Here is a 14,430-nt window from a genome sequence, read left to right as displayed (position 1 = left end):
ATAAGCACAGAAAAGTGAGCGGGCAGTAAATATGTCCTCCCTGGGTGAATCGTCAGGCTACAATAAGCATCGGGCACGAAGACAGGAAGTGAGTGGGTGCCGACCTGAAACCATTTGGCGTGTCGCAGCGCTGCCAGGGCCAACAGACATCTGTGTCTATCCAGCACCTCCCCCTCCTCCTCAGCCTCCACTGTGTGCGCAGCAGCGCCCAACACTGCCACGAAACAACAACAACCCGATATAGAGAACGTAAAACACACACACATCATGGCTGAGTGTGTGTGTTTGAAGGTTGCATGTGTGTGAATGTACCCAGACATGCTTGAAAGAGTGCATGAAAGTGCATACACACACACGTGCATGGACATTTTTTTTTTTGTACATACAGGGTGCCTTTCATGCCATAAAGTTGAACTCTCCTTGTAGAAAGTGCTCCTTCTCTGGACAGTTCTTGGATCTGTGTGAAAGATCTTCAAGGGATCAACTCGGGATTTTTGAAGTGAGGTTATAGTCTGAATATTTTACCTGTAGAGGTTAACTACAGGTAAAATATTTCAGTATAAATCCAGAAAGGATGACCCTGGAGGCTGAAACTAACGGCTAGTCTGAGCAGGGCTGTTCTGGCTGTTTATGTTGAAGTTTTGTAAATCAGAAGTTCTGTCAATTTAGTTTATTCCTCTATCCTCTAATTAATCTAACGGATTAAGAACACTCTGAGAGCCGTGGTGGAGATATTTTTTGTTTGTCAAATGTCTGGTGTGATGACAGGAGTTTTTTTTTTTTTTTTACAATAACTTTTCGGCCACTTTCTGATCCTGTAAATAATTTAGATAGAAACTTTTCTTTACATCTAAGTTGTAAGAAATGTTTAGTTATTATTTTGTCTATAATTTTGCTTGAAATAACACATTTTTCAAACAAATTGGAAGTGCGTTTGAAATCAAACCACCTGTTGCCATCCACAGCCTTTTCTGTGAATATTTTGGTTTTGGAGATTAGAAGGCAAAGGCCTTTTTCGAAAGTGACCAATTACCACCTAATAAAGGTACAAACAAAAAGACGTAAAACTATGCACAAATGCTATTTTATCTTTTTATCTTTTCTATTGTTACTTTTCTATTATTGGAGAAGAAGCCCATTATTATTTGAGGATCTACATACCGATCCTGGTCTTGCTCAGAGTAGCCGTTAGCTTTTAGCTCACTAACCAGAACATACTTCATAAAGCTACGAAAGGTAAGGTGAGATTATTTACTACTTCAATTCTTTTCACAGAGGAAGATCCAGAACTATCCCGTTAAAGGGCATTTCTTTCAAATAATTTAGAGAACTGTTTTTTAATTTAGTTCTACCGAATGATGTGGATGTTTGAGCATGAAAATGTTCATTATTTTATGCTCGTAATGTTTTTTAATAAATAAATAAAATCATTGTCACAGAAAAAGAAGCAACTTTGTGGGAGAGAGAGCTCCCTACAGACATACACCAAAACAAATACCCAAGGAGAGTTGATTTACCCTGTAGTGGGCTTAGTCACCTCATTGTTCCCAGCAACGTAAATCAATGTCTCCTTTATGTATTTACAAGGAATTTTGATCCAGTCTGCATCAGGCAGGAGTCAAAATAAGAGCTTGTGTTTGTTTTCATTGTTACATTACTTAAGGTGCACTTGATTTTGCAGATTTGGACATAAAAAATAAATATGGCCAAACAAAGACCCCTCCAGCCAAACAGAAAATCAAGCGCTCCTAAAGTAGAGCTGAAAAAAAAGAACAAAAAAAAAAAAAAAAAAAAAAAAAAAAAAAAAAAAAAAAAAAAAAAAAAGAGAAATAAATCTAAGGTTGTTTGAACTGATTTGAGACGAGCACAATACAGGAGGGATCAAGGCAGGGTTTGGTCAGAGCAGCGTGGCTGGTAGAAGACAAGCATTCTTCTGTACAGTAATACTTTTATATGGGTGCGTTTGATTCATGCTACCTTACACACCAGGCTGCTCGAGCTTCTACAGAATTTTGCAAGATATGTGTGAAGGCAGGTTGAATCAAACGCAGCTGTGTATGAGTGATTGAAGTTACATGGATGGCTTATTGTGGAAGTAAAAAAAAAACCCAAAAAAATCCTCATTGAGAGGGGTCTGTAAATATTTCCCCAGCTTTTTAAAGAATTTTTGTTTTTCTCCTCACCAGACTGGAGGATTCAAACAGACCCAATGCAAAACAGCATCAGAACATCTTTGACATTTTCCCTGAAATGCTGTTTAACTCTTGTTCTGTTTAAAGCAGACAATGTGCATTTTGAGGTCTGTCAGATCGGTCCCAGCTGCAACTGGGACTCTTCTGCCACTGCTAGTGGATCATTATAATCTTTCTGCTGAAGCTTGTCCTCCCACAGTTCTTGCAAACTCTCTGTTGGCTGCTACCTCTTTTATCATCATCACCCACAGTGTTTCTGAAGCCCTCAGTCTCATTAAAAAAACAAAAAAAAAAATCCTTCCCTTCCCTGTTGCGTCTCAGCTAATTTTCTGTCCCTCCTGCCTCTGTGGCCGTGCTGAGCAACTGATCACCAAGACTGCACGAAAATATGTAAGTGTGCACACAGGAGTTATTTTCAACCAAATATTAATGAACAACACAGCTACAGAAGGTGCATGTCAATAAATTTGACTCCTGAAATGTTCATTTTCTACAGTAATTCCATTCAAAAAAATTTAAACTGCTATAAAAGCGTTTCCAAAAGTGTTTATTTCCGTTAATTGTGATGCTTAAGTTTGACAATAAATGCAAAAACCAATAAGACAAAGATTTTTAGAGCATAAATTTAAGCCCACTGGGGGCATAAACTCTTGCTTGGGGATCTTTTTGCATGAATTGTTGCTTCAATGTGGCATGGCACCGAGGCAATCAGCCGGTGGCCTTTAGGTCGCCAGCATTGTTGGATCTGATGTCTGTGATCTTCCTCTTGACAACACTTCAGATATTCTCTGTGGGGTTTGGATCAGGCTAATTTGCTGGCCAATCAAGCACAGTCATATCGTGGTCAATGAGCCAGGTATTGCTACTTCTACAGGTGAGCAGGTGTTTAAGTCCTGCTGGAAAATTAAATCACCATCTTCAACGGCTTGTCAGCAGACGAGAGCATGGATCCGTCTACAGTCTTGTGGCAGACGGATGTACGGACTTCAGTGGACCAACAGCAGCAGATGACATGGCACTCACAACCATCACAGGCTGTGGAAACTTCACACTGGATGTCAAGCAACAAGGATTCTGACTGATTTTCAAATAAAATGCAAAATGTACTTTCATCTGAAAATAAAAGACTAAACCACAGCCGTGCTCTTTTTCTCCATAGCCCATGTAAGACGCTTCTGATGATACCTCTGGTTTCTTCCACTTAATTTTCCCTCAGTATGCTTGAATACAGTTAGTTTCTTTAGTAATGATTTCTTATGGCTTAATCTCTAGTTGAAGTCAGCAGGTGATGACGTAGTTGTATTATTATTTCATTTGTTTGGTTGAATGTAATGTGATTTTCTGAAAATCTGATTTTAGGGTTTACACCAGCTATAAGCTATCATAATCAGAAGTAACCATATCTCTGTGTAATGTATACATTTCACTTTTTGAAACATTAACATTTTTACCACCTGAGATGCACCTTCATTACTTTAAATCTAAATCTAAAGTTATAAAGTGCATCAGCCCGATATATAAAACTATGTATATATTATTACATCTATACATCACGAAAACAGCATGAAAATAACATCTACACTTGACAGTTATAGTTTCACTTATGCTTAATGTGATCATCATCCCTGAATATATGTCTTTTTTATATATATCTCGCACCATGAACACAACTTAATAATGGGAGGAAATATTAGGCCCAGTCATCTTAAAATATGCTCTTTATAAATCTAAGAGATTAGATCCAGTAAGACGGGCATGTTTATTTATCAGCTGAAAAATATGACCGTGTGTTTGCGTGTGTGTGTGTGTGTCGGGGGTGTGTGTGAGCCGTTCTCTCCGTCTCGTTGAGGCCTGGGAATGATGTACAACTAACCTTCGAGCTATCCCTCATCCCTCTGCGAGAGCCGAATGTCTCGTTGGACAGGAGCCACGCGATGGATGGGCGAGCTTGATGCCGCTGCTTCTCGGCTATTGATTTCACTGGCCTGCTGGCCTTGCTTTCCCCAGCTAACCAAGACTAATTATAACCAGCCTCTGCTTGCCATGAAAGCAGGTTGTTGGAGCACCAAACACGAGATGAGTCCTCAGCGAGATAACTCAGACATGCCTTCTGAACTTTAATTCAACCTTAATTTGTTTTTAATATTTTTTTGATTTATTTTTTAAAGGTTGGAGTGTATCTCCCTCAGGACTCCGGTGCTGGTTTATTTCCTTTTCCACTCTTGAAGTTTTGCTTTAAAACTCAGGCAACAGCTACATTTTATCTGAACACCCTGCAGTATGTTCAGACTCGCTTGGAAAAGCAGGTCTAAGGTCAGCACACCAGGCGACTGGGCCGACACTAAACTGACAGAGCGCTGGGTTAACGTTTTCACCAGGATACTCTTCACTTGACAGAAGACAGATGGAGAGGTCTGAAACTGGACCTTGCAACATCTCAGTGTTTTCTGAAGTTGTGGGCAAATTAATATGATTAATATGCTGACATTTATTTTGCACACCTATTGACCTTGCAAAATAACAAGAAAGAAAGTGGTAAGCTTCTGTAAACAACCCTCAAAACACTTAGGGATGGTTTTTTTTTTTCATCTAAAGCGTGCTTGTCTTATTATAAGAGCTTAGATTGGCAGTTTTATGTTTTCAACCATACAATTTGTATCTGGTTTCTCACATCTTTGATCACATTTTTTGTGTCAAGTTCTTGTGTGCGACACTATTGTTTAAATTAATCAAAACAATAACGATATATTTTTTTTATCTTAATAAATTAATAACTTAAAACGTCTGTGTTCGGATTTAAATAATCAGTACAAAGATGTGTCTTTCAATAATGACTTTTACTCAACTCACTCCTGCCTGTTCCTGTCTTGTTTTGTGTCATCATCAGTTAATGAGTTCAAAACTCTTGTTTAAGAACAGAAACAATTAGGTTTCACAAGACGCACATTTAGCACAGAAAAAAATAAAAATTTGTGTGAGTACCGGAAGTCAACTTTAGAAAATAATAAAAACGAATACCTTCCCAATTCAGGGTTCGTACCTTCACCATTTTCCTGTCCCTGCTCCTCCTCTACAACCTCTGCCTCCGCTTCTGCCTGCTCCCCCACCTCTTCTCCGTCCTCCCCGTTCTCCAGCTCCTCTTCCTCCCCTTCCCCTTCCTCCTCTTCTTCCTCCTCCTCAAGATCTTCATCTTCCCTCATGGCTGGTGAGGTTAGGGTGATCTTCAGCTTAAGCTTCGGATCTGTTGTAGTTTGTACCAGGATGGCCGCCTCAGGCGGAGAGCTTGACACCTCGTACTTCTCCTCTGTCAGTTTCTGCCGTGGGTTAATAGACAAAAACAAATGGTTGAGGGCCGAGGGCACGAGATGAATAAAAGCTGACACAAAATGTATCCGAGTTGGCTAACGCTTCCAGACCATGTCGTGATAAAATAAACAAAACCAAAAGTATAACAGGAAAGAAATACCGACTTTGTCACAGATTTGTAACCACAAACTTCAGTGCTTTTCATTTGCCCACCATTGGCCAGACCAGCACAAAGTAGTGCATTATCTGGAAGCGTCTTTGACCTTGCAGGGGAAAAGCATCGACAATGAATGATGCTATCACTGCACCACGTTTCATCAATGTACAGTGAAATCCAGTGTTAGTTTTCCTACATGCTTGTTTTGCTAAAAAGTTGTTTGGTCTCCATGAGGCTGTTTGTTTGTAGTTCCTGGGAAAAAAAACTGCTAAGATTAAAATACAGCAGGTGGACTCTGTTTACTAATTAGAGAACTTTGGAAAGAAACTGTACTAGATTTTATTCAGAGACGGAAAAGTAAAAGGTGAACCACGTATCACTTCCTTTCCGTATCACCGTTATGCAGTACTGCTATGTGCTGTTCTGTCAGAGTGGTGTCCAGCAGGTTTAGCCCTCAAGGATTAATGTTCTGCATGCTTCTTAAAGATTTCAATGATCCAACTCAGCTGATCTGAACACTTGAATAAGGCCTGGTACTGAACCAGGAGAGTAGAGCCAGGAAAATCCAAAACATAAAGGACTTGAGGGCTAACTTTCATACACTATGCTACATTTCATAAAAATATAATAGACATTTGTGATTGTGATGTCACAAGTTTATAATACTTTAAATATTAGGCGCAAAATCACCAGAAACATCAGTGAAACCAAAGGGATTAGTTAGGTTCTTGCTTACATCGTGGCGTTAAAGCAAACTTGAAGTTTTCATTGTAAATCTTTCTGTGAGTAAAACAAGTGTTTCTTTCTGAGTGTTACAGCCACTGTCAAAGTGAGCAATGACTCACAAGTGGCCGTGTGGCTCTGAGGATAAAATCAAAATCTCAGATATGAGACTTCTTGCTTGTTTCCACACACCCACAGGAGAGAAAAATGTGGCTTGTCCCACTCTCAGGAGATAATAGTGAACCTAGCAGGCAGAGTTTATTTATACATGGCCCTGTTCAAAATGACGAGTTTTCCCCATATGTCTTATAGACAAATGCTAATAAATGACATCACCTACTTGCAAACAGGAGCTAAGTTTAATCGGACAACAATAATCAAGTTGAAGCACTGTTTGAATTGTGGATAATTTGTGAGTTTTTTCTATTCCATTTTTAAAAGAAGACGTTCTTTGAGAAGGCAGAAGGCATTTAAAAAAAAAAAAGAGCTTTGCTGTGCTTGTTTGTTGTGTCCCTGTGTGAGTTAATCCCTGGATAATTGTCAGGAGCTTCACTTCAGAGCCATGACTTGTTAATGAGGAAATGTGACACATGGACATGACACCTCTCAACTTCACACTTGACGATATTGCTGCGTCGTGCCTACTTATGCTCACACCAACACCCACAAAGCTTTTCTGCTCGCAGCACAGCGAACGCTGGCAAACAGAGACAGAAAAGTACAAAAAAAAAAAAATAAGATCTGGAAGCCTGTTCAGCTTGCTTAAATTCTTCCAGTAAGAAATGCTTTACAAAAACCTTTACTGTCTTTTCTTCATGTTAGAAAGGAGAATTAAATTCAATTCTAGCGTGTGCATGTCGAAGGAAAATTTTGGACCAGCTGCGGGAAAGAAAATACCAGTGAGAGCAGTACTGGCATGCGTGCTTGTGTGTGTGAAAGGGTCAGAGTGCGTCTCTAACCTGAATCTGTGTGGGTAAATTGTGACAGACAGTGTCCAGCAGTGTCTGTGTGGGTTTGTCTCTGCACATCAGCACCAGTTCCAGGTCCATGTCGCCTTTGATCAGGAGTCCTTTGGCCACCAGACCGACCCTCATCACTCCACAGAGCATGCCACCACCGCCAGGCTCTCTGCTTCACAAATAAACGTAAAAAAGGTAATCGGCTGCAAGTCGGAACGCAACATAATCTTCAATTAGAGTAGCATAAATAGGTCTTAATTTAATAAAAATCAAGGCTTTGCCTCAGGTTGTAACTGTTCATCATATAAAATAAATATTCTGCAGAAAGTTATCGTTTTTTGCTGTCTGACAATAAAAAACCGTACTCTTTGTAAACAGCTTTGTTCAAAAAACGTGTCGAACCTCGTTTGCTTGACATAATAATCAGCTTACAGGCAGCATGATTAAATTATTAAAATACAGCGTTGCAGTTAATACGACAAAATACGATCAGACAGAGCAATTCAGCACTGTAATGAGAACTAGCGAACCATTTCTACAAAAAAAAAAAAAAAACGATTCATGAAGATATTCAACCATGAAGACTGCCTGGCAAGACACTGAAAAGCTGTAGAGTTATGTCCCTCTGCTGAAACACAGAGTCCAGGGGCACTTAAAGAAAGTTTCTTAAAAGATGACTATATAGGGGCACTGATGATGTTGCAGGTGGCACATCAAAATCAAAAGACATGAAAGAATATTAGTGATTTTGCAATACAGCAATATCATAACAGGGAGCATCTAGAGATGAAAATGTTAGTAAGCCTTTTTTTTTTTACATTCCCGACAAACAGTTTCTATGGCTAAAAAAAAAATCATAAATCTTAGTTGTATAATAGGTGTATTTTCTGTTCACCTGTATCCCTCATTGGGTTCCTCAGATTCTTCCCTGGGCACCTCACCAGGATCGTCCTCCTCTGTGCTGTCTGCTGGTTGGCTGTCGAAGTTGTTGTTGTTGTTGTTGGGGGCGTCGCTGCTGCTCTGATCCAGCCAATCGGCGACCTGCTTGAGCGCACACTCGACGGTGGACACCAGCGTCTGAACGGCTTCCAGCTCCTGCGAGGAGGGGTAGATGGTGGAGTGCTTCGCCATGACATGGCGGTCATCGTTGCTGAAGGAACGGAAGGACCTCTGAAAATGAGGACAAACAACTTCCTTAGTCATTCAGATAGGATGGAAAAAATTAGAAAGAAAACTAGATAAAATAAAAACCTGTTTGAGGACACTTTTTTTCATTCTAAAGAAAACAGCTAAGTTGGGCTGCAACTAATGACTAATGATTGTTTTATTAACAGATTATTCTACCGATTATTCTGATGATTCAACCAGTTGAAAAAATTGAAATAATTTGAACTTTTTTTAATACAATATTATAAATACATTAAACAATGTGACTTAAATTATTTTGCTGCAATATAGCATTACCTTAGTGATTTTGAACCAAGTGAAGCTAAAGCTACACATCAGATGAGTTTCAGGTAAATCATGCTGACAGACAAAGGCGTTTTCATCTTAAATGCAAAATGCAGAAATGTTTAGTACAGTTTTGACTTAATTACTGCTCTGAATATGTTGTTTTTTTCAGAACTTGATCTTTGAGTTTGTTAACGATTAATCGATTACTAAATTAATTGGCGATTATTTCAATAATCGATTCATCACAATTAGTCCAATGGATCTGATTAATTGTTGCAGCCTTACGGTTAAGATGAAAACTGCAGGAGCATTTCCTGTTGCTGACACAGCATACAGTGCAACTTTTTTATGAATAGGAAACCTGTGAGAGCTCACCAACCCAGAGACATGAGCATAAACAGCCATTAGAAATCAACCCTACCCCGATACTCATACCCTGTCCGCTCTTTCCTAATCCAATCAGACATTTTGGCCTTGGGAATTCATGTCAGCACCTCAGTCTTTCTGATTTGCTCCTTCCTACTCTTCAGGAAGTATATGAAAGGCAAGCACTGAAGGAGGACACCAGGTGCGAAACATCAAATGAGGGTTTCTCAGGGGAGAATTAATGACAGAAAAAAGAGGGAGCTTGCCACGGAAGCAGAGGAGGAGGAGAACGGAAAACACCAGGAACGGGAAATGGGAACAGTATGGAGTTTTATAAAACGGATAGGAACAAAAATGGTTGCGAAGTAGGAGGCACAAAGATGAAAGGGAAAGTAAAGAGATGAATAAAGTAGAGCAGCAGGTGCAACGGTGTATTTAGGTTTTTTTGCATATTGCAGTAAATAGCATCCAGACAGAGCTCTGGATCTACATATGGATTTACATAAAAACACGGTGGTGAACGTTGGCCTGTTTTCATCCCTTGTGCCTTCACATCTCAAAGCTTGGCGCCATGGAGAACACATCTCTAATAAAAACACCAGTGATGAGTCCATTGATCCACTGCCAGTGAGCTGATACATTAAAGACACAGTTGTACCCTGACATATTTCGATGTCAAATGTTTTTATATTAACCAAAAGGTTGATTTCTTACAGTAAATAAGACGAGCATCTCATAAAAAATGATGTAGAATGAGACTCAATTTAAAAACAAAACGTTTTCAGTCACATTTTATTGTAAATGTAATGTCAAATATTATTCAAAACTTTCTCAATAATTAACTAAAAATCTTTATTGGCTTTAGAGCAAGCAAATTATTTCTATAGTTGCTGTGCAGCTTTATCCATGTTTTCACTGGTATTTGGAAGATTTATCTTTGGCTCCAAGTCCATGAGGGTGGATGACCTCTTCACCTTTATCCTTACAGAAAGAGACTGATAATTTGCAACTGGATAATAGTAACTATTAAATAATTGAATTAAAACCTATTTTGTTGAGGCTTGCAATTCCAGCACATTTCATGTGGAATATAAAAACCATTTCAGAATACAAATGTGCTTCATTTAACCCAACAAAAACAAATTTTTATATCTGCTCATAAGAAAAAGACAACATTCAGTGGATACAAAACTACTCTGGTTTATAAAGGAACACATACAAAAGGCTCCACCGCGGGAGTATCACCAGATTCAGTCTCGCAGGTGATCGTTCACAACTTTTATCTTTCACAATGGCATTTTAGTGCTTTCAGAAACTCATACCGGTAAAATCAATATACATTTTCTAGTGAACTCAAATTTTGTCCATTTGGTTTTCACTGAATACACAACAAAACATGTAAGGAGCTGCACAATGTATAATCCATGCACCAATAAGTATTGTTCTGCTTTGATTCTCTTTGTCTCTTTGTTTTCAGAAATACGCCAGTCGTCTACAATAGAAATAAAATCATAATTTTCAGAGAGATGAATTTTCTTTTTAAACAGTAGACAATGCCAAATATTCCTGCTAAGTGTGAGGCGCACAGTTAAGTGTGAGGACGGCGCTCCTACCAAGCTGCAGAGTAGACCTGCTTATCTCAAATCCCCACATTTCCCTTTATTCTCTCCAACACACACATGAACTCAAAGAGACCAACACATCAGCGCTCATAAGCAACACACACACAAAGAGGAGAGATGACCTTTTCAAAGTGGTGCAGCCTGAGGGCTATTATCAATCTACTTAAAATCCAAGGACCACCTTTGAGCGCACACATACACACACACACACACTCAACAGTGAATTCTCGAAGATGAGCCAAAAGCTTTCTTTATAAATCCTAAAACTAAAGCGTCACCCCGAGATCTACATTCCTAAATGGCGGCAGCTCCTCTGGACTTAATAATCACGTCTGTATAGCCACAACAAGAGGAAATGCGCACACAGAAAAACCACACACACGCACACGCACTCCACACCGATCCTAATTGAAACGGTGACACTCTCTTTCACTGAAGTGACTGAGATAAAGCCATTAACAGCGTGGAGAACAAGCGCAGCACAATAATTGCAGCCTCACAGCCTGTGTGGTTCGGGACGTAGAGTGTTGTTGGAAACATTTGAGGGAGTTCGCACAAAAGATCACTTCAGATTCTTCGAAACTATGCAGCCAATAACAGGAGAGACATGAGGTGAATTGAGATAGCATTAAGATATGTCGATTAAAATATATTACATGGGTTTTAAGTAGTGTCCTGTTTAGTAATTTTTGGTGGGGCAACTTTTTTTTAATGAAGAAATAAGTAAAGAAATATCAAAACGCTACTCAGTCACTGACACATATATGAACTTGATTTTACAATGACATTTCTCAGGAGTAACACATCAATCTGAGAGCTCATCCAACATTTTCTTCCCACACTGGGCTTATCTTGTACTTGTGTGTCTTCTCAAAGCTGTGTTTAACAGAGCGGTCGTAGCAGATTTTATGAGCTGTGGCTAATGGGAGCTTCTGCAACCATAAACCAAGCTGAGAGGAGGGAGGGTGCCAGCAAATCTATGTATGTAAAGCTGCGTTCCTTGACTGCGGAGGGTGTGGGGGGGAGGGGGGGCGTTGTTGGCCAGCTGTTGTGATGACCACGTAAATCAACACCGTTAAGTGGGACTCGCTGACAAGAATCGACCCTGCGAGCCAGCAGAGTGTGTAGAGATAACACTGCTGACATGAGGACGAGGGAGCGTAGATGTGATGGGCCTTGAAACAGAGGTTATTCTAGGCACTCGTGGTTATGTTGTTCACGGCTGACAACAGTCTCTGAAAGACAGAAGTTAGCTGTACAGCATATCCTCTTACAAGCGGGTGAATGAAAGGAAACAAATCAGGCATTAAAGATAAATCAGAGGTTATGATCCAGTCTGCCTGTGACAACGTCAAGAGTCAGAATGAAATTGCATTCAATTGAGCACATTAACCTGAAGCTGAACAGAGGACGTAACGATTGACTTCAGGTACAGCCATAGTTAACTGAGCAGTGTTTATGATGATCTTTGAGCCTGTTTGACTGAACAAGCTTAGATGCAGCAATGCTGTTACACAAGAAAAAACAACAACTAAGAAGTCAGAAATTACAATTTATGACTTCCTGGTTTTATTCTTTCTTCACCAAAAAACCCTAAATGGTCATTTTTGGCTAAATTGTTGCAACTAGATGAGATGATTTAAAATAAAGTGTGAACTTTATTTTAAATCATCTCATTTAAATGGGTGAGCATAATTTGCTTTGTGGTAAACAATCCAAATTAAAAGCACTAAAACTCAAATACTCAAACCCAAATCTGTGTTTTTGACTTGTTCTTGTCGTTAAATCATCATCTCCTTAACTTTAACCCCTTCAGTATTTTAGATGTTGATCTAGGGTCTTCTTTACCTCCTGGAAGACCCGTCAATATACTTAAGTAAATTGTGATAGGCCGGTCACTTCTGGACGGATTCGCCACCGTTTCATGTTATCTCCATTTGTAGATAATGATTCACTGGACACATTCGTCTTTAAAAATGGATACTTTAACCGTTCCTTGATTAACAGATTTCGATTACTATTTGTTGTATGTTCATGAATTTATTTAACCCAAGCTGTAATGTGTTGTTTTTCTTTTATCTGTTTGCTTACAATATGTTGTCAAGTCGGTTTTTTTGTGTGGATTTCTTGGTTCTACAGGTCAGACATGAATGTAACCCAGTGTGGCTAATAATGTTTAAACAGAAAAATGTGGTATCTTCACACAGGCACAGGTAAACATGAAATAATTATTCGAAAACTGCATATTATATGTATTTGATGATATGAAATGTCTAAGTGTTAAAAAAGCAGGAAACCTCCTCCCCCAGAAATCTATACAGAGGGGAATATGTTTTTTCCACAGACTGTACACCTTCACATGTCACTGGTGCTTTTAGACCACACACTTGCCAATTACACTCCATTTCATGCTCCACTGGAACCTACCAGCTGGCAGGACCGTGTTACATAACCACATTACACAGCATTTACAACTTACAGTGTGCACTAATGTGCAAACACTTTAATGCAAGAAAGTACACAGAATATCACGGCAAAAAAAATCTGACAAAGATTCAATACACACAAACCACACAGGACCGTTACAGAGGGATATAGATATAAAAAAAACAAACATGATATGATCAGTCACGGTCATCACTTCTGTCCATTAGCTCCACATCTGTCCTCAACACAAAGCACATCAGTTCAAAGGGCTGTGCTCAGTCACACATGCTGTCAGGAGAAGCTACTTCACAACTAAATGGAGCAGAATTTACGAATTTACGTTCCTCTGCTGCCTGTCCCCTCCAAACTCCTCCCGTCTCTGCAGCCATCTGCTATAAATTACATGACCCAACGCCAAGGACAAGGCTTACTAGAGCAATATCAGCTGTGATAGAGAGTATAGTCCTCATTCAGGTGGTCATGTGAGCTGCCCTGAACACCTTTAACTTTTTAATCAGAACCTATGAACATTTTTGTGCACATGTGCGTGTTTGCGTTTAGGAAGTGGAGATGATAAAAGCCTCTTAAATGTGTTAAAGGCACAAAAAGAAATAGAAGATGAAGGCAGAAATGTGCCAAAACTGCAGAGGTAGATAAATAACTTTGATTACTTTTGGGAAGCTGAAGTAAAAAAAAAAAAAAAGGTTTGCTCAAAAGCTGACAGCACGAGCCTTCACAGTAAAAATTATATCCAGAAAAACAGACATCACCACCTATAAATACCACGCAAAAAAACCTTTCAGAAGTGCTGTTTGGGGAAGATGTCACACCTATTTAGAACAAAAGGTAACCATGCCATGTGAAAGAAAAAGAAACTTAAAAAAAAATCTCAAAATAGTCCTTGAGAGATGTAACAAGCAAGACGGAAGGGAAAAAAGCAACAACTCAGTGCCTTCTCTGCAATATCCAGCAGCCTCAGGGGGATTGCATTAAAAATTCATCCTGTGATTTATCTGCACTCTGCTTGGCAGGGCGGCCTCGCCACACTCCACCATCCTGCTTTATTGTGTGCTCTCGCACTAGCTGTTTCTCAAATTACCAGACATGCAGAACGTCACATAGGCAAGGCAAGATAGCAGGGTACACATGCATCGAAATATATAAACGAAACCCCACGCATGGATTCGAAATATCAGAAATACCATTAGCACCAGGTCCATCAG

The 14,430-nt window shown here is 39.4% G+C and overlaps 1 protein-coding gene across 7 annotated transcripts in view; it reads right to left on the bottom strand.

Annotated features, from left to right (window-relative positions):
- Positions 1 to 14,430, bottom strand: part of strbp (spermatid perinuclear RNA binding protein) — an 88,069-nt gene that overhangs the window by 23,542 nt on the left and 50,097 nt on the right. For 6 of the 7 annotated variants that reach the window (XM_017307886.1, XM_017307885.1, XM_008424014.2 and 3 more), the window contains 4 exons: positions 8,233 to 8,507; positions 7,338 to 7,509; positions 5,233 to 5,506; positions 105 to 214 (listed from right to left, as the gene is read on the bottom strand). In XM_017307886.1, coding sequence (XP_017163375.1) covers positions 105 to 214; positions 5,233 to 5,506; positions 7,338 to 7,509; positions 8,233 to 8,507 — 831 coding nt within the window. The remainder of the gene's footprint in view (positions 1 to 104; positions 215 to 5,232; positions 5,507 to 7,337; positions 7,510 to 8,232; positions 8,508 to 14,430) is intronic. The other variant, XM_008424015.2, reaches the window with a different exon arrangement.

Source organism: Poecilia reticulata, linkage group LG12 (assembly GCF_000633615.1).
Source record: "Poecilia reticulata strain Guanapo linkage group LG12, Guppy_female_1.0+MT, whole genome shotgun sequence".
Classification (NCBI taxonomy): Eukaryota; Metazoa; Chordata; class Actinopteri; order Cyprinodontiformes; family Poeciliidae; genus Poecilia; species Poecilia reticulata.
Note: the sequence above shows the minus strand (reverse complement) of the source record. Positions and strands in the feature narration are given on the sequence as shown.